Source organism: Lathyrus oleraceus, chromosome 5, assembly GCF_024323335.1.
Source record: "Lathyrus oleraceus cultivar Zhongwan6 chromosome 5, CAAS_Psat_ZW6_1.0, whole genome shotgun sequence".
In the NCBI taxonomy this organism is placed as follows: domain Eukaryota; kingdom Viridiplantae; phylum Streptophyta; class Magnoliopsida; order Fabales; family Fabaceae; genus Lathyrus; species Lathyrus oleraceus.
The window spans coordinates 211953441-211972484 of record NC_066583.1 but is presented as its reverse complement, the minus strand read 5'-3'; the positions used below and the strand labels follow the sequence as shown (position 1 = coordinate 211972484).

Genomic DNA, 19044 nt, shown 5'->3' with positions numbered 1-19044 from the left:
ATATAATATATATATATATATATATATATATATATATATATATATATATATTATATATATATATATATATATATATATATATATATATATATATAGACTTGCTTAGCTAACTGACTGAGTTTGTTATAACAACCTAACAGCTCAACAATGCTAGACTAACAGAAATACAAATATACTAACAGAATACAAAACTACTCTATTAGAGATATGCTTTTCTTATGTATTGGTAAGGATGAGTGATTTGAGGGCTGATTTTCTATTGGATTGTATTGAGAGGCCAATGGAACAGTTGATGAAGTGGATGGAGTTAGATGTGGTTCATTAAGAGTTTCACTTGAAATGACTTACGAAGTATGGTTATGAATGTTGTCTCTCAAGGTGATAGGAAGATGAACATATGGTTGTTTATCAATAGAAGTTGTGAGAGATGACACTTTGACTGAGGTGGTATATAGAAATTATGATTTACTGAATATCATATCCTTTGAGATCTAGATTCTTACATCAGAAGCCACACACTTGTGCCCCTTATGAGTAGGAGACACTCCAAGATACACACATTTTGTACGCCTGAAGTCAAGTTTGTGTTGGTTGTAGGGTCTCAGGTGTGGATATCATGAACCATTAAACACTTTGAGTGTCTTGTATTCAGGTTGCTTGTGATGTAAGGAAAAAATGGTGAGATGTAATTGTATAATGCCAATGTAGGTAGGATGTTGATAAGACATACTGCAGTATTGAAGCTATGGTCCCATAGATCAATTGGCCGAGAAGCTTGTGCTAACATTGTCAGACTCATCTCGATAATTTGTCGATGTTTCCTTTCGACTGTGCCATTATGGTGTGAAGTGTGTGGGCATGTGAGTATATGTTTGATCCCTATTTCACATAGTAGCTTGGTGAATTAACGGAATTCACCTCCAAAGTATGATTGAATGGCTTTTACCTGTGCACTAAATTATGTGTTGACATAAATTTGTAATAACTTATAGGCGTTGATGGCATCACTTTTCTGTTTCAGCATGTATATCTACGTGTACCTTGTATGAGCATAAACAAATGAAATGTAAAAAGACTAGCCACTTCTAGATGGAGTAGGTGAAGGCCCCCCATAAATCCGTGTGAAATAGTTCAAAAACATTGTTATATTTTGTATGAGTTAAAGGAGCATGAATTCTATGAGACTTCCCTAAGCAATAAGAATGAAAAAATTGTTCATGATTCTTATTATTGACATGAATATTACACAATTTGAGAACATGTTTAACTGTTATAGGGTTAGAATGACCTAGCCTACAGTGCCACATTACATGATTATCAACATTTGTGGAGACATAATATTGTATATGACTAGAAGTGGTGTTATTTGCAAATGAAAACAATTTGGGAAAAATCCTTAATGCACAATTGTGCGTATTAGCAAGAGTTAGACTATTGAAGCCATACAATCCACGCTCATCAAGATAACCTTCAAGCAAAACTAGTTTAGATGTCTGTGATTTGATAAAACACTTGTTAGCATTAAACTCAAAATAGACTTTATTATCTTTTGCAAAATTTGAAACTCACAAAAGATTTATTTTGATATTGGGAACATGTTAAATGTTTTTTATAGCAAGTTGACACCTAGGAAAAGATGTTGACTCAACTATGGATGACCTTATAGATTTGACTACAAGTTTGTGCCCATTTCCAAGTATCACTTCATTAGGATATACACATGCATGCAAGTTTTTAATGTTTGGAACATAGAGAGTTATATGATGCGATGCACTTGAGTCAGCGAACTAGGTTTTAGATTCCAACTCCTGTGGAATTTGTAAAGAGTCCTGATGAGCTAGAAGTGTAGTTGCTTGGCTTGTTGGTGTCTTGAATTTGATGTTACACATTGGCTCGATCAACTTCAGAGGTGTATGATGCTTGTGCTTGAGATTTGCTTGGAGTTGGGACAAAATTCTCATCAAATATATGCCAACAATTTGTGATACTATGTCCATATGTGTTATGTCATTGACATGTAGGCCTATTACCAGTGGTATTGTTCACTCTACCACGACCTTTGCCTCTGAAGTTGTTGAAACCACGAGATCAACCTCGATATGTGAATATCCACCCGCATTTCTCCCCACATAGTTATACTTATCAGTATGTGTAATTTTAGCAGTTGCACTAGGTGTGACCAATTCTTGTTCGTACTTCTCCATTTGAGACTATTGCACATATAGCAATGCTTCGACCTCATAGATGTCTGCGGGTTCAACTTTTTCATACATCATCATAATGAATGAAATTTATTCTTTAGGGAGGCCATGAAGAATAACATCAACTTGATCTCTCTCTCTCTCCTATAGGATCACCAATGGAAAAAAGAGAGTTAATTATAGCTCTAACAAGAAGTAAAAATTCTGACACTGGCCTATTCCCTTTCTTGATGGTTTTCAATTCAACTCTTAGTTGATGCACCTGTGCCTTCATTTGTGAGTGGAAATGCTTGTGAACTTTGTCCCATATTTCACAAGCATGCTTACAAGAGAGTAATCTTGATAACATTGATTCAGAAATGGTCCAGAGTAACCATCTGAAGAGAGTTTGATCTTGCACAATCCAAGACTCATACTCTTCCTAGACTATGCTGAGAAGCCTCTTATTATTTGTTTTGAACATGGATGGAATCTTTGGATTAACCATAATTTTGTGGAATTTGTGAGAAAAAACCACTCCTTCGACTTGTTGATTCCATAAAGGAAAGTCGTTTTCTTGTAATTTGATCGAGAGTTTCGGTGAAAATGTATTACCCGAGTTATGCTGCATCATTTGAGATGTTAGTGGTTGTGAAGATCTTAACACTTCATGCTAGTCTTCTTGTAGACTTCCTTGATCTACCATTGATGCTTCTTTGAACCTTTCTATTGTTGCTTGAAGGAAGGTTTGTAACAAAATGCATTATGTTCAATGTTCAATAACTCACAGTAATGGATTGATACAAGGTGATCTCTCTCTCTCTCTCTCTCTCTCTCTCTCTCTCTCTCTCTCTCTTCTCTCTCTCTCTCTCTCTCTCTCTCTCTCTCTCTCTCTCTCTCTCTCTCTCTCTCTCTCTCTCTCTCTCTCTCTCTCTCTCTCTCTCTCTCTCTCTCTCTCTCTCTCTCTCTCTCTCTCTCTCTCTCTCTCTCTCTCTCTCTCTCTCTCTCTCTTCTCTCTCTCTCTCTCTCTCTCTCTCTCTCTCTCTCTCTCTCTCTCTCTCTCTCTCTCTCTCTCTCTCTCTCTCTCTCTCTCTCTCTCTCTCTCTCTCTCTCTCTCTCTCTCTCTCTCTCTCTCTCTCTCTCTCTCTCTCTCTCTCTCTCTCTCTCTCTCTCTCTCTCTCTCTCTCTCTCTCTCTCTCTCTCTCTCTCTCTCTCTCTCTCTCTCTCTCTCTCTCTCTCTCTCTCTCTCTCTCTCTCTCTCTCTCTCTCTCTCTCTCTCTCTCTCTCTCTCTCTCTCTCTCTCTCTCTCTCTCTCTCTCTCTCTCTCTCTCTCTCTCTCTCTCTCTCTCTCTCTCTCTCTCTCTCTCTCTCTCTCTCTCACACTAACGACCATCAATCTAACTAATTATATTATTTACGTTAATGATTCATATATATCTAATACTTTGTTTTAGAAATGTAAAATCTAAATTCTCAACTCACCATGAGGTTAAATTCTTATATTGGAACATGTGAAGCTTACTGAATATATTAATAAATGTGATTTCTTAAAAAAAAATTGAATGTGATTGTTTCTGTGATGTTTATAGATGTTTAGTTTTTATGTTCTTTATATCAATATTTTATCAATTTATGATTAAATATTAATTTATTAAGTTTTTAGTAAATGAATGTTTAATAAACATATATTATGTTTATTTAATGAAACTCAGTCATACATATAACTGATTAAGGTCATGGTAATAAACATGACAAATTTTAAAGAGTGATTAAACTTAAGGGAATTTTTTTAACGTAATTAATATGATTTATATTTATATTTGAATAAATCATATTATACAATTTATTTAAAATACTTTATTGTTTAATTTCAAGTGTGAAAAGGTTAAAGTTCCATGTCAATTAAAAATAGAGAAAATATTGAATTTTTAAGAAAGGTGACCCATACTCCATTGTCTTAAAGTTTTTGGTGGATACGTAGGATTAAGGTAGGGTGTTCAAAATCGAACCAACCCAATAAAAAACCGCAAACTAAACTAAAGCAAATCGAAATCGTAAAAAATCGCATTTGATTGGGATGTGTTTGAGTTATTTTATCACAAAACTGCACAAATTGATTTGGTTTGCGATTTGTATTTTGCAAACCGAATTAAACCAAACTAAACCTAATTATTCTACAACCCAATCTTTCTTTATCTCACATCTAATCCAAAATCAAAATTTATTATGGGTCAACCGTACAAATATTCTCTTACTCATATTTAAAATTTTATCAACCTTCTCAAATCTCTTTAAGTAGTATCATGTGTTATTTCTATCTTCTTTGTTACTTACGACTCACCTCTTCTACTATAATATCTCATCTCTTATATTCTTTTTTTGTCATCTTCTCGTTTTTATGTTATTGTTTTCTTTTTCAATTACGTTTTTATCACATCTTTCTTCTCTAATTTCGAATCTCTTATGTTCTTTTTTTTCATCTTCTCTAATCTCTTCTCTTCTCTGTTTTTTCTTTTTTTTTTAAATATTTTTTATATTGTTTTATTCTATTATTTTAAATTTTTTATTTCACTTTTATATAATCTAATTTTTGTATATTGAATGAGAAGTTTTTGTTTAATGTAATGAGTTTTGTTGTTATTTGATAATGTTTGAATGACTAAACACAAAATTATATTGTTCTCTATAGGTGTATGTATAGCTCAATAAAAATCTTGTAAAAAACTGAATCAACCCAAATTGTATTGGCTTGGTTTGATTTTATTTCTAAAATCCAACCGAATCAAACCAAAGTGCATGTTTTTTTATCTTGCTTTTCGGATGATTTTTGACATTAAAACTGTCCAAACCGCACCGCGAACACCCCTAGGTCAAAGTCTCTTAGATCCATGAACGTTTATTCCATTAACACTTTCGGATCTCACTCCCCAGACTCTCCAACAAGTGGTATAGAGTCTAGTTAGGCTCGGCGGGGGAGTGATTATTCTAGTGTGGATCAAGACTAGTATTGATTTGGGTGACTCACACTTATGAGAAAGTTTGTTGTGTTTCAAGGTGAAAGTGCTTAAGTCCTATATCAACTAAAAATAGAGGGAAAGTTGAATTTATAAAAGAGGTGACCCATATCTCATTGTCTTAAGGTGTTCGGTGGATATGTGGTGACAAAATCTCTTAGATCCATCAACGTTTAATCCATTAACATTTTTGGGTTTCGCTTCGGAGCAATTCTTATCCTACAAACCGATTTTATATAAATGAATTACATGAAATCACACATTCTTGACACTCAACCCTCATTGACTTTTAGTCTCGTAACTAAACTTTCTATATGTTGGATTGGAGATTGAAGTGATTTTATAAAATATGATGAAACAGGATATGATGCAATTCAAAAAGTCAATTAGAGAATAACAATAAAACCTTTTTTATATTCAGAAAAGCATTGATTGATTTGTATGACAGAGATTTATCCACATACATTTCGACAAAAGAAAAATTGAGTTAGACAGTTAAACGATATTATATACATTAGTAACATTAAGATGTGCCGGCCAATGTTAAAGCATGTAATCTACATCAATCCATTTGGCAACACATCAAACTCATGACACAAACAAACTTTATTTATAAATCATAACAAGGTATGCTACATAGACATTAGGAATTGTTGTTTTGGTCTTTGACATGCTGTGCTGCTAAGAATATGGGAAACAAAGGTGGTTTTTTCCGTTATGCAGACGGTGTTGACAAGTTTCTATTACTCTTCGGAACTTTGGGTTGTATTGGTGATGGTATTCAAACTCCACTCACCATGCTTGTTCTTGGTAGTTTGATTGATGATTATGCTCGTGGTGGTTCTCAGCATACTGTCTCCATTCATACTATCAACAAGGTAACAATAACATTAGTAGTGCAAATTTTTCATTCCTTTTCTGTTGTTATATGCTTGAAAGTTGTCATTTCATCGTTCTTTCAGTATGCTCTCAAACTAGTTGCTGTTGCCATTGGAGTTGCTGTATCTGCTTTTATCGGTAAGTACTGATTTTGCCAACTTTTCATTGTTTGATGAAACTGTCAATTATAATATGGATTCCAATATAGTGCACAATATTATGTTGCAGTTGGTGTATGTTGGACAAGAACTGCAGAAAGACAAACTTCTCGAATGCGAATTGAATATCTGAAATCAATTCTCAGTCAAGAAGTTGGTTTCTTTGACAAGCAAACTAACTCTTCCACGACTTTCCAAGTTATTGCCACCATAACTTCTGATGCTCAAACAATCCAAGACACCATGTCTGATAAGGTACATATGATTTTAGAATCTTCTTGCACCTTCTCTCTCTTTCAGCATGTTTTGGAACCACGTTTCGCGTCATGAGGTATTCTTGCCGCGAAAACATAGAAGCTATAGAACTAAGCTTCAACACTGACATGGTTATTTGTTTGTTTTTAGGTGCCTAGTTGTTTAGTTCACCTCTCCGCATTTTTCTCTAGCTTTATAGTAGCACTCTTCCTCTCTTGGAGACTTGCAGTAGCTGCTTTTCCATTTTCAATTATGATGATCTTGCCAGCACTCATATATGGGAATGCTATGAAAGAGTTGGGTGGTAAAATGAAGGACGCGTTCGGAGATGCTGGTAGTATAGCCGAACAAGCAATATCGTCGGTTCGTACTGTTTATTCGTATGTAGGCGAGAAGCAAACGCTAAAAAGGTTCAGTTCTGCTCTTGAAACATGTATGCAGCTTGGCATAAAGCAAGGTCAAACAAAGGGAGTGGTTATCGGAAGTTTCGGTTTGCTATATGCTACTTGGGCATTCCAGTCTTGGGTTGGGAGTGTTCTTGTTAGGACCAAAGGAGAAAAAGGTGGCCATGTGTTTTGTGCTGAAATATGCATTATTTGGGGAGGATTGTGAGTATCTTCACCGTTTTTTCGTATTCGAACATGGAACTCCATTTGCCACAAGTTTTAACTTCGATTTACTATATGCAGGTCTCTGATGAGTGCACTTCCAAATCTTGCTTCCATATTAGAGGCGACAATAGCCGCTACTCGGATTTTCGAGATGATTGATAGAAAGCCAGCCATAGACTCTACCAGAGGAAAAGGAAGGATTTTGAAACATACAAGAGGCGAGATTACATTTAAAAATGTCGAATTTAGTTACCCTTCAAGACCAGATACAATGATTCTCCAAGGACTTAATCTTAAAGTTCAGGCATGTAAAACAATAGGCCTAGTCGGAGGAAGTGGTTCTGGCAAATCTACTATAATCTCATTGCTCGAAAGATTCTATGATCCTTCATGTGGTGAGATATTACTTGATGGTTTTGATATAAAGAGACTTCACCTTAAGTGGTTTAGGTCCTTGATAGGATTGGTAAATCAAGAGCCAATTCTCTTTGCAACATCTATAAGAGAGAACATTCTATTTGGAAAAGAAGGAGCTTCAATGGAAGATGTTATAACCGCTGCAAAAGCAGCGAATGCGCATGATTTCATTATTAAACTTCCTAATGGATTTGAAACTCAAGTAAGCTATGATTCCTATCTCATTCCATTCACACTTTTTACTTTAATAAGCAAGATAACAGACAATAATTATTGGTACGTTTGTTTCTGCGTCAAAGAGAGAAAAAAACGTGCGTTTGGCCTATGTTTTCACGTTTTTTCAGCCTTGGGGCGCAAGAAATAGCACGGAAACGCTGTTCCAAACGCATGCTATATAGCTTTGAAAAATTATACTTTGCTTTTTCAGGTAGGACAACTAGGAGCTCAATTATCCGGAGGGCAAAAACAAAGGATTGCTATTGCAAGAGCTTTAATAAGAGATCCTAGAATCCTATTACTTGATGAAGCTACTAGTGCTTTGGATTCACAATCTGAAAGAGTAGTACAAGATGCACTTGACTTGGCTTCTAGAGGTAGAACAACAATCATCATAGCTCACCGCCTTTCCACGATTCGTAAGGCTGATTCAATCGTAGTTCTTCAATCAGGAAAGGTGGTTGAATGTGGTTCGCACAATGAACTACTTCAACTAAACAATGGACAAGGTGGGATTTACACCAAAATGCTACATTTGCAACACACAAGTCAAAATGAAAATGCGCAGCATCACATAAACAAGAGCCCTCGTGCAATGGAAAACCCAGCAAGTTCGAATTCAAGCTGGCAAAGTACACCAATTCATCACGCGTTTAGCTCCGCACAGCCGTTTAGTCCCATATATTCAATCAGTGTTATAGGTTCTAGCTTTAATGATGACTACAGCGGTGAAAACTTGGAGAAACCTTACGGTTCAAACATTTCTTACTGGCGTTTACTACAGATGAATGCTCCTGAATGGAAACATGCTTTGTTTGGATGTTTAGGTGCTATTGGTTCAGGAATATGCCAGCCATTTTATTCCTATTGCTTAGGAATAGTTGCTTCTGTCTACTTCGTAGATGATAACTCTTTCATCGAATCACAAATCAGGTTGTACTCGATCATCTTTTGCTGCATAGCCGCTGTAAACTTCACCTCAGGCATCATTCAACATTACAATTTTTCTATCATGGGAGAGCGTTTGCTTAAAAGGGTGCGAGAGAATATACTCGAGAAGGTGTTGACATTTGAGATAGGATGGTTTGATCAAGAGGAAAATTCAAGTGCGGCTATCTGTGCGCGTTTGGCAACGGAAGCCAACTTGGTTCGATCCCTCGTTGCAGAACGAATGTCGTTGTTAGTTCAGGTCTCCATCACTGCTTCACTCGCTTTCGTACTCGGTTTAATCGTTACATGGAGGGTAGCTATTGTCATGATTGCTATGCAGCCTTTGGTCATTGCATGTCTCTATTCAAAAACCGTTCTCTTGAAGAGTATGTCAGGTAATGCAAAAAATGCTCAAAGAGATGCTAGTCAATTAGCAATGGAAGCTACAACAAACCACAGAACTATCGCGGCATTTTCGTCCGAGAAAAGGATACTGAATTTATTCAAAACTGCTATGGATGGCCCCAAGAAGGAAAGCATCAAGCAATCATGGATTTCAGGTTCTATATTGTCTATGTCACAATTCATAACAACAGCATCTATAGCTTTGACGTTTTGGTATGGAGGCATATTATTAAATCGTAAACTTGTAGAATCAAAGCATCTCTTGCAAGTTTTCCTCATTTTGATGGGAACTGGACGACAAATTGCCGATACAGGAAGCATGACTTCTGACATAGCTAAAAGTGGAAGAGCCATTAATTCAGTATTTGCAATATTGGATAGAAAAACTCAGATTGAACCAGAAGATACTAGAAACAGAAAAATGAAAAAGACTATGAAGGGTGATATAAAACTGAAAGACGTGTTTTTCTCGTACCCTGCAAGGCCAGATCAAATGATTCTCAAAGGCCTAACTCTTGAGATCGAAGCTGGCAAAACAGTAGCATTAGTAGGACAAAGTGGATCAGGAAAATCCACCATCATTGGCTTAATTGAAAGATTTTACGACCCGTTTAAGGGATCCATATTCATAGACAACTGCGACATCAAGGAACTTCATTTGAAAAGTTTGAGATCACATATTGCACTGGTGAGTCAGGAGCCTACTCTCTTTGCAGGAACAATCCGCGACAACATTGTATACGGGAAGGAAAATGCATCAGTGGATGAAATAAGAAGAGCCGCGCGTCTTGCAAATGCTCATGACTTTATAAGGTACACTTTCTAATCTCTATATCCATCTCAATGGTAAATAAATGGTGAAACAACTTAATAAAGCGCTTATCATACAAGTGTTTATGTGTAAACTACTTTGTGTGATGATGCAGTTCAATGAGGGAAGGGTATGACACATACTGTGGAGAAAGAGGAGTGCAGCTATCAGGAGGACAGAAGCAAAGGATAGCAATAGCTCGGGCAATGGTGAAGAACCCTTCGATACTTCTGCTAGACGAAGCAACAAGTGCTCTTGACAGTGTGTCTGAGAATCTAGTACAAGAAGCTTTGGAGAAAATGATGGTTGGAAGAACATGTGTAGTTATAGCGCACCGTTTATCAACAATACAAAGTGTTGATTCCATAGCTGTAATTAAAAATGGGAAAGTGGTTGAACAAGGCTCTCACTCACAGTTACTGAACAATAGATCAAAAAATGGGACTTATTACTCTTTAGTTAGGCTACAACAGAATCACTCAACTTGATATGTCATTTCATGAACAATTGAATAATATGAGTTTTTGGTGATTATTGTTATTTTTTTATTTTAATATCAGCCTATTTGAATCCACACCATTTATATTATATCTCCACCACACCAACCAATGATCAACAGGTGCCTCAAATAATTAACGGTCTGGAATTTCTATCATGTAACCCCACCTAGAAATGATGAAAGGTACTGACTCCTTTAAAGTGAACAAATTATAGAGGGTAGTGGGACTTGTTTGAAACAAGAAGTGAGATTGTGTAAAGAAAATGGAAGAGGAGAATTTAGGACAACCGTTGTTGAAGAAACGGTATTACCAGAACTGCCCGGGTTGTAAGGTGGATCGAGCCAAAGAGCTTGGAACAGATGTTTCCATTCGAAATATTTCTTATATATGGATGACCGTGTTATGTGGCAGTGAGCATTGAACTGTTTTCCACTTTTTTCACATGCTCTTTAATGTTCTTGATTTTATTGCAACAAATTTAAGTTCATCATTGTTTTTCAGATTCTATCTTTGATGATAGAAACAAACAACTTCTATATTCTTCTCTGATGGCTTTTTCATTTATATTGTACAGCTTTGCCCATAGCGTCGCTCTTTCCCTTCGTTTATTTTATGGTGATTTAACTTCTTTTTTTTCCTGGAATATGCTGATACCTCCTTCGTAGTGCAACTTTGAATGTAAGTATTTCTGCTACTTGAAAGATAAACAAACATAAGGCAAATATTTATTTTCAGGTAAAGGATTTCAATGTTGCAGAAAGTGAAGAAGATATAAGTGCCTATGCTGGTTATGTGGGTAAGATTTCATTTCAGACTTCCATTCTTCGATGTATTCTACCTCGTTAATACTTAATCCATATAGGATTGCAAAAATGTTATAGGATCTTCATTCATGCTCGGAAGATCTTTGACATCTATATTGTGGGGAATAATGTCCGATCGCTATGGTAGAAAACCGGTTATAATTATAGGGGTTATGACAGTGTAAGTATATCATGGTTTCCTTTGCCTTCAAGCTATATACTATATGTTGTCATATAATAGTGATGGTGATTGCTTGATTTCAGTGTCGTTTTCAACACGCTGTTTGGTCTTAGCACAAATCTATGGATGGCTATTAGCATGAGATTTTTTCTTGGAAGTTTAAATGGTCTGCTTGGACCAGTAAAGGTTCTTCTCTATGCCTCAATAGTTTATTATTAAAAGTTTGAATTTGAGTCATTTTATGTTACTCTAAGTAACTATAGCTTCCATTATTAACAGGCTTACACAACTGAAATTTTTATAGAAGAGAAGCAAGCTTTAGGACTCTCATCAGTATGCCTCGGTTACTTTTGTCTACTATATCGTATCTTAGAAACACATGTCGATTATAATAATTCAAACTGTGATCTGATATCAGGTTGTTGCAGCATGGGGAGTAGGTTTAGTCATTGGTCCAGCATTAGGAGGTTATTTGGCTCAGGTGAGAAAAGCTGACTCTTGAAATTCAACTCAATTCAAAACACTTGAACCTATCTTTGCTTTAATACTTTTGTGAAAATTTGGACCACAGCCAACATTGAAATACCCACATCTATTTCCAAAGGATTCCTTCTGGGACAAGTAAGCAGATACTTTTAAAAACTTCATTAGTTCAATTTTGTTTTCCTTTACTATTTGAATTTATTTTATACTTTGTTGTTATATTGGATTTCATTTGTCAAATCGTAATTCTCCTCGCAGATTCCCGTATTTCTTGCCTTGCTTTGTAATATCAGTTTTTGCATTTGTGGTAGCAATCGCCTGCATTTGGTTACCGGTACGTATCTTAAGCTCCTTAAACAAATACTTTTCCAATCTTTCATGTTGTGTGAGTGACTATATATATGTCTGCATGACTGTAGGAAACACTTCACTACCACAATGGCAGCAAGGAGTCCAATGACAATGTGGAAGCTGCAGAAGTTGATAGCAGTGAGATCAAGAAAGACAAAAGCATCTTCTTAAATTGGCCTTTAATGTCATCTATTATTGTTTACTGTGTTTTCTCTCTTCATGATATTGCTTATCAAGAGGTAATAATATTCTACTTCATGATTTTGCTATATTGACCCTCTGATGTCTAATAGTATATGCCAACACCAGGTTTTCTCGTTGTGGGCTGTCAGCCCCCGAAGGTTGGGCGGTTTGAACTTTACGACTAACGATGTTGGTAATGTTATGGCAATATCAGGTACATTTTATTCTCAACATATTTATTAAGCATTTATCTTTTTGTGCTTAATTACCTACTTCTATGACCCATTCAGGTTTTGCTATGATGATTTACCAGCTCGCGCTGTATCCGTCGTTGCAAAAAGCTTGTGGACCTGTTAACCTTGCTCGCATCACAGGGGTCAGTTTTCACTTTCACCCTATATGGCAGTTACTGCGACTGTGATTCAACATTCTGATTTTTGTTTATTTGACACGATATTTAGGCATTGTCCATACCACTCTTGCAAAGTTACCCCTTCATGACACTGCTGTCTGGCTCCACACTCTACCTTGTGTTAAATATTGCTTCCATTCTGAGGTACCTTATGTTTGTAAGTGAAGATCTCTCTCTCTCTCTCTTTCTATGTATACTTTGTCGATTCATGAGTGCGAGCGATTGATATTGAGGGTGCACCTCTTTCTTTATATTATTCTTTTTGCCGAACTTAGGAGACAATATCAACTGGTTTATTCCTTCTGCAAAATAGAGCAGTGGTAAGAAAAAATACTTCTCATTAACTGTCATTTCCTTACAAAAGTTGAAATTCGTATATATTTTTTGTATGAAATTGTGATTTGTGAGAGATATAGCATGTTGATTTGGTATACAGGAACAACATCAAAGAGGTGCAGCTAATGGCTTTGCAATGACTGCTATGTCAGCATTCAAAATAATTGGCCCAGCTGGAGGAGGTGCATTGTGAGTTTCTCATCGTGAAAACCTTAAATTGATTGACTCTCTTTAGAAGATTCATAAATCAGCTTATTTAAAAAACTACATGCATTTTTCTTATCCTGCTTGCTTGTGGTGAATGCAGATTAGCATGGTCACAAAAGCGATTAAGTGCTTCTTTTCTCCCAGGTATGATGCTGGTACAGTAAATAAATGATTTATAGGAACATGATTTCTGTTACTAACTACTATATTACTGTAGGCACGCATGTGGTCTTCCTTGTCCTTAATATTGTTGAAGGAGTTGGAGTCATTTTGATGTTCAAACCTTTCTTGGGTGAAAAGAAGGAAAAACCAATGGAGCAGTTACAGTGAAATCAATAAATTTTGGATAAGTTATGAAGCATTAGCATCATGTAAGTTTGGATTTCCATCTTTGAGATATTAGTATAGGTGAATGCATGGTAGGTTTGTATCATTGAGTTTGAGTTTCATATATGTAATTTCATCTGCATATTACTATATGCTCTTTGAATTTAAAAGTGAACATTAAGTAACTTTATATTGATACAGGTTGACCCTCATCTTAAAGGGCCAAATCTACTCTCTAAATTTGAAGGAGGACCAAACACAGCTCTTTTCCAGAATTTGGGTCTAGCTTTTTGGAAGCCTATTGCCTGACATATATCTTTTGATCCGGTCTGATATATAAGTCTAAAAATAAACTCTATCAACCACGAACATCGGAAACATGATACTATACTCATACTAACACATCAACATCGATAATAATTATTAAAAAAAAATTAAATGTAATCACGGGTGTTGGTTATAATTTGCAATGAGATATTTAAATAAACCAACAATATTATTCAAACATGACTTTATAAATGATGTCTATATAATAACAGGTGTCGTCTATAGCTGGGATTTTTAGAAATTAGGAAAGAATAAATTCGATTTTCTTTTCTCATAGCTCAAATGTTAACTTCCCTCGTTTTACATCTATTATCGCACCGGCTGTAGCTAAGAAAGGTCTACCTAAGAAGATGGGTATATTAGAGTCTTCTTTTATATCCATTACTACGAAGTCCGAAGGGATATAGAATTGGTCAATGCAAACTGGAATATTTTCCAGCATTCCCATTGGGTATTTAATAGAACGATCTGTCAATTGGAGGAACATTCTAGTGGGTCTCAAGTCTCCTAACTTTAGTTTTTCACATATGGAAAGATGCATCAAACTGATGTTAGCTATGAGATCAGATAGTGTCTTGTCGGTGACAAACTTGCCTATCACACAAGGAATAGAAAAATTACTAGGGTTTTTCAACTTGGGCGGCATGTTGTTTTGGATAATGGTGCTACACTCTATAGTGAATGTCATTGTCTCATCATCTTCAAGTTTCTTCTTATTTGACAAGATCTCTTTTAGGAACTTAGCATATGAGGCCATTTGAATAATGGCCTCAGTGAAAGGTATAGTGACATGAAGTTGTTTTAGGAGTTCGATGAATTTCTTAAATTGACCCTCATTCTTAGTTTTTGCTAGTCTTCGAGGGTATGGTATCTTTAGTTTATACGGAGGTGGAGGTAAATAAGATTTTTCTTTCTCAACAGTATCTTTAGTAGTGATAGTCTCTTCGCTATCAGCTATTGGTTTTCCTACTTGACTTTCATCAGTAACTTTCTCAGGTTCCTCCTCTACTCTTTTATACATCATAAGGTTTTCAACTTTTGGGTCTACTGGTCCATCTATCTTTGTCCCACTTCGTAGTGTCATAGCGTTTGCATGGACCTTAGGATTAGATTGAGGTTGGCCTGGAAATTTTCCAGCAGGAGCAGTAGTAGCTGCTTTTTGCTAGAAAACTTGAGAAATTTTAGTCTCAAGCATCTTGTTATGTGTAGACATGACTTCAACCTTGTTTGCCAATTGTTTTACCAGCTCGTTAGTGTGAACGTTTTAATTCATGAACTATTTGTTCTGTTGGGTATGAGATACAATGAAGTTCTCCATCATAAGTTTTAAGTTTGACTTTCTAGGAGCAGGAGGAGCGGCGTGGGCTCCTTTTTGAAAATCTGGAGGGTTTGAAGGTGGAGGGTTTGGCGCAAATAATGTGTTATTGCTCTTGTAGGAAAAGTTGGGATGGTTCCCCCATCCAGGATTATAGGTGTTGGAATAGGGATTTTCTTGCGCATAGTTGACATGGTCATGCGCAGTTCCAGTCAATATTTGGCACTTAGTGGCTATATATCCTTAGACTCCACAAATTTCATAGTTTGGGGTTGCACGATGGTTGGATTGGAGTGGTTATAGTTAAGTTATTGATCTTTTGGGTAAGTGCATCGGCTTTAAAATTTACATGATCAATTCCATTGACTTCGAACATTCCTCCTTTTTGTTGGGTTTTCTCGACTTGAACTCGTTCAGTTCCCCATTGGTAATGATTCTAGGCCATGTTTTCACTAAGCTGGTAGGCTTCATCAAAGGGTTTGTTCATGAAGGATCCGTCAGTAGCAGCGTCTATGATCATTATTGTGTTGTATAGTAGACCATTGTATAAGGTATGAATGATAATACATTGTTCTAATATGTGATGAGGACATAATCTTATCATATCTTTAGATCTTTCTCATGAATCAAAAAGTGATTCTCCTTCGGCTTGTTTAAACGTAGTTATATGATTTCTCAGTACTGTCATTTTGCTTGGTGGAAAATATGTCGTTAAGAATACCCTCTTGAATTCATTCTAAGTGGTGATTGAGTTCGCAAGTAGAGACTGTAGCCATGATTTGGCTCTATCTCTCAGGGAAAATGGAAATAGACGTAATCGAATGACTTATAGATTGGCACCATTACTCTTTAATGTGTCGGCATATTGTACAAACACTGATAAATGAAGATTTGGATCCTCTTTGGGATTTCCAGAGAACTGTTTATGTTGTATGATTTACAGCAGAGACGGTTTCAATTCGAAATTGTTCGCCTGGATTGCATGTGGAACAATGATTAAGTATGGTTCGTCCTGAGACGGAACTGCAAAGTCCTTGAGTGGGCGAATATCAATTTCATCCATAGGCTCGAATTTGGCTCTAAATTCATGTATTCGGCGTTTGAGGTGAATGTAACGCTCAACTTCAGGGATCGGTTATTCTAACTCCTCTATGTTTGAGCAAGTGTTGGGCATACAACCGGTAGAAATAAAATAAAATGCCTTAATCTATACGACGCAACAATGAGTTGTGATATTGACTAATATTCCCCGGCAACAACGCCAAAAACTTGATGTGATGTTTTCCTTCTCTTTGATGTTTTTCGCAAGTGCACGGAATCTATCGGAGTAATATAAAAGGTTGTCGAACCCACATGGAATTTTGGTCAATCCTACCGCTATCTACTATTGCTATGTAAATTTAAGGTAATGGTATTAGGTGAGAAGGAGAATTAAAGCAAAAGATAAAGTGAGTTTGTTTTAAAATAATTAATAAAAGCGGGACCAAAATATGGTTTGCATCGATCAATAGTACTCACAGCTAAATCGTATTAATTAATTAAATCGGGATAATATTTTTTTCTTTAATAGGAAAAAAACTTAATTTAAATGAACCATTTACGTTCGCTAAATTGGAACCGAGTTTTATTCTAAAATTTATAATGTCGTTGTCGCGGTTCGGCGTGTTAAAGTATTAAACTTATGTTTTTGAAAATCAAGAACTTCTAATTGATTAAAAAGTTGTTTCGAGTGAAAAATAAATTGAAAGGTGATACTAGTTGTCGCTCGCGTAGCACCAGAGCTTAAACTTACAAACGTCTACTGTCGCAGCATATTTATTCCTCTAAACTCTATTTTTAAAAATGGTTGTTTTTACAATTTAAAATAAGCCTTGTTGTCGCAATGGATTTAATTTAAAATCTTGTTTTTATTTTCTATGCTCAGATACTGGTTCCTCTCTTTCAAAAACGGAATCAATATCTCTAAATTTAGCGCATTCGCGGTAATTAATTTTAACTTAAAACATTATAAAAATCAGTCCCAAAAATGAGTCACAATTTAACCGATAATTTTTAACTTAGATGCGAGTACCGTCGAAACGACTGTCCTCATATTCCAGACTCTAAATGGTTTAGTCTGACAGATTTGACATAGTATTCATATTAAATTCACTATGCATACCAAATAAATTTCTAAACATGATAATATAATGATGATAATAAGTACTAGTAACTAGCATGCAAATAATAATATATCGGTACGAGTAAAGTACATATAAATGAATTGATATATTTATCCAATTGATACTAGTAAGCAATTTAACAATCAAGCATATGATACTTATGATTAAATCAGCAGCAATGAAATAACTAGAACAATGAAAACTAACAATTATAATATTAAGAACTAAAACAATAAAATTCAGAATTAAAATAGTAAAGGAAATATCTACGGTAAATAGACAACTAAGGAATTGGAAACGGGAAAACTTGTGATTAAAATTCTAGAATTAAAATGGTGGCATGATTATAAAATGAATGATCTAAGCAACATCCGCAGTTCTTCAAATCCTAACTCTATGGTGCACTTATCACTTAGTATGAGCAAATAAGTGTTTCTCAATAATTATTTTTCTCCTAAGTGAATTCTAAAAACTTGGATCCCCCCAAACGTAAAAAAAAATATGACTTTATATAGTGCTCCAACTGCTGAAAAGTGAGTCAATTAGTGCTAGGGGAGTGGGAGAAAAATGTGGGAAGTGGGAGAGAAGTATTCCAAGCAGCTGCTATTTTTCAGCTTCAAAAGCCAATGGCAGACGTCATGGCCTCATGGTGAACGTCATGAGTACTAAATGGTGGATGTGGCTAGTGGAGGAGTCATGGAGAATTCCATGCACTTCATACTTCAATTTGTTTTCTTTTTATTTAAGATGGGTGGCGCCCCATGGGTGCCACATCATGGTGCACGCCATGGAGGTCACCACCGGCGCATTTTCTACACTTTTTTGTTTTTTCCCATTTTCGCTCCGTTTTTTCTTGTACCAAATCCTACTTGGAAAATACCTGAAACAAGGACAAACTATCAGCATACCACTACATAAAGGTGACAAAATAACATCAAATGCTAAGTGAATAGAGTCGAAAAATATGGTATATTATGCGGTTACCAATTTTATAGTGAAATAATAAAAGTGCAAGATATCCTTGGTTCAGTGCAGAATACTCATATTTGATTCAGATCCAATAATGCCTAAGAGCCACAATTAAGAGGGGATTTTTCTAATTATTGAGGAAAAGACAAAACTTGGACTTTCTCTCACCTCCCTGCTACGATCCGTAACAGATAATTGCCTTTTGTATTGGAAAGCAACAAATATGGGGGTTGGGGTGCCATGCTGCTACGGCCCATAGCAGCCCCCTGGTTTTTGTAATGGAAAAATTGCTAAAATGTCGTTTTTGCTCTGTTTCACTTGCCTTTGATCCCTTTTTACTTGGAGGATCATTAGACCCTAGAATTCAGAATAAAACATAAACCAAAGCATAAAAATGACAAATGAAAGGTAATCGAACAAAATATGCTAAAATACTAAAGAAAGACAATTGGAAAGAATGATGCAAAGACCACTTATCATTTGACTGTGTACATTTTATGTTAGATAGAATAGGGTGGACTCACCTTGTCCATTTACGTTACCCTACATATGTGCGACTCAAACTTGAGTTCCTCAGTTCTCACTCTTATGTAACGAATCCCATGAGCCACA

At 35.8% G+C, this 19044-nt stretch overlaps 3 protein-coding genes and 1 non-coding gene across 7 annotated transcripts; 3 read left to right on the top strand and 1 right to left on the bottom strand.

Moving 5' to 3' along the window:
• The first annotated feature begins 5832 nt into the window (after positions 1 to 5832).
• LOC127082993 (putative multidrug resistance protein) lies at positions 5833 to 10400 on the top strand. The gene is made up of 7 exons (XM_051023229.1): positions 5833 to 6072; positions 6157 to 6211; positions 6302 to 6486; positions 6637 to 7094; positions 7176 to 7716; positions 7942 to 9878; positions 9992 to 10400. The coding sequence occupies exons 1-7, from the start codon at positions 5884 to 5886 to the stop codon at positions 10362 to 10364; spliced, it is 3738 nt and encodes a 1245-aa protein (XP_050879186.1). The 5' UTR covers positions 5833 to 5883; the 3' UTR covers positions 10365 to 10400.
• A 118-nt stretch (positions 10401 to 10518) lies between these two features.
• Positions 10519 to 13844, top strand: LOC127082992 (protein ZINC INDUCED FACILITATOR-LIKE 1). 4 transcript variants are annotated; one of them, XR_007788275.1, is made up of 17 exons: positions 10519 to 10786; positions 10951 to 10991; positions 11112 to 11172; positions 11258 to 11360; positions 11444 to 11546; positions 11640 to 11693; positions 11779 to 11841; positions 11932 to 11981; positions 12102 to 12177; positions 12263 to 12433; positions 12504 to 12591; positions 12668 to 12753; positions 12839 to 12933; positions 13065 to 13109; positions 13226 to 13314; positions 13433 to 13476; positions 13550 to 13655. XR_007788275.1 is itself a non-coding variant. In XM_051023226.1 (17 exons), the coding sequence occupies exons 1-17, from the start codon at positions 10639 to 10641 to the stop codon at positions 13660 to 13662; spliced, it is 1443 nt and encodes a 480-aa protein (XP_050879183.1). In that variant the 5' UTR covers positions 10525 to 10638; the 3' UTR covers positions 13663 to 13844. The 4 variants fall into 4 exon arrangements, 3 of the variants coding, with proteins under 3 accessions (XP_050879184.1, XP_050879183.1, XP_050879185.1); XM_051023226.1 differs by having other exon boundaries at positions 10525 to 10786; positions 12839 to 12946; positions 13550 to 13844; XM_051023227.1 differs by lacking the exon at positions 10951 to 10991 and having other exon boundaries at positions 10522 to 10707; positions 12839 to 12946; positions 13550 to 13844.
• A 413-nt stretch (positions 13845 to 14257) lies between these two features.
• LOC127079776 (uncharacterized) lies at positions 14258 to 15070 on the bottom strand. The gene has a single exon (XM_051020145.1). The coding sequence runs from the start codon at positions 15068 to 15070 to the stop codon at positions 14258 to 14260; it is 813 nt and encodes a 270-aa protein (XP_050876102.1).
• An 806-nt stretch (positions 15071 to 15876) lies between these two features.
• On the top strand, positions 15877 to 15984 carry LOC127089619 (small nucleolar RNA R71). The gene has a single exon (XR_007791191.1). It is a non-coding gene; the product is annotated as a small nucleolar RNA R71 (small nucleolar RNA).
• The last annotated feature ends 3060 nt before the right edge of the window (positions 15985 to 19044 follow it).

Coding starts and splice junctions, on each gene's coding strand:
- LOC127082993 (XM_051023229.1), top strand. CDS start 5,884: ATGGGAAACAAAGGTGGTTTTTTCCGTTATGCAGACGGTGTTGACAAG. Junction 7,095..7,175: donor TGCATTATTTGGGGAGGATT/GTGAGTATCTTC, acceptor TACTATATGCAG/GTCTCTGATGAGTGCACTTC. Junction 7,717..7,941: donor CTAATGGATTTGAAACTCAA/GTAAGCTATGAT, acceptor TTGCTTTTTCAG/GTAGGACAACTAGGAGCTCA.
- LOC127082992 (XM_051023226.1), top strand. CDS start 10,639: ATGGAAGAGGAGAATTTAGGACAACCGTTGTTGAAGAAACGGTATTAC. Junction 11,173..11,257: donor TGCCTATGCTGGTTATGTGG/GTAAGATTTCAT, acceptor AAAATGTTATAG/GATCTTCATTCATGCTCGGA. Junction 11,982..12,101: donor AAGGATTCCTTCTGGGACAA/GTAAGCAGATAC, acceptor TTCTCCTCGCAG/ATTCCCGTATTTCTTGCCTT.
- LOC127079776 (XM_051020145.1), bottom strand. CDS start 15,070: ATGACACTACGAAGTGGGACAAAGATAGATGGACCAGTAGACCCAAAA.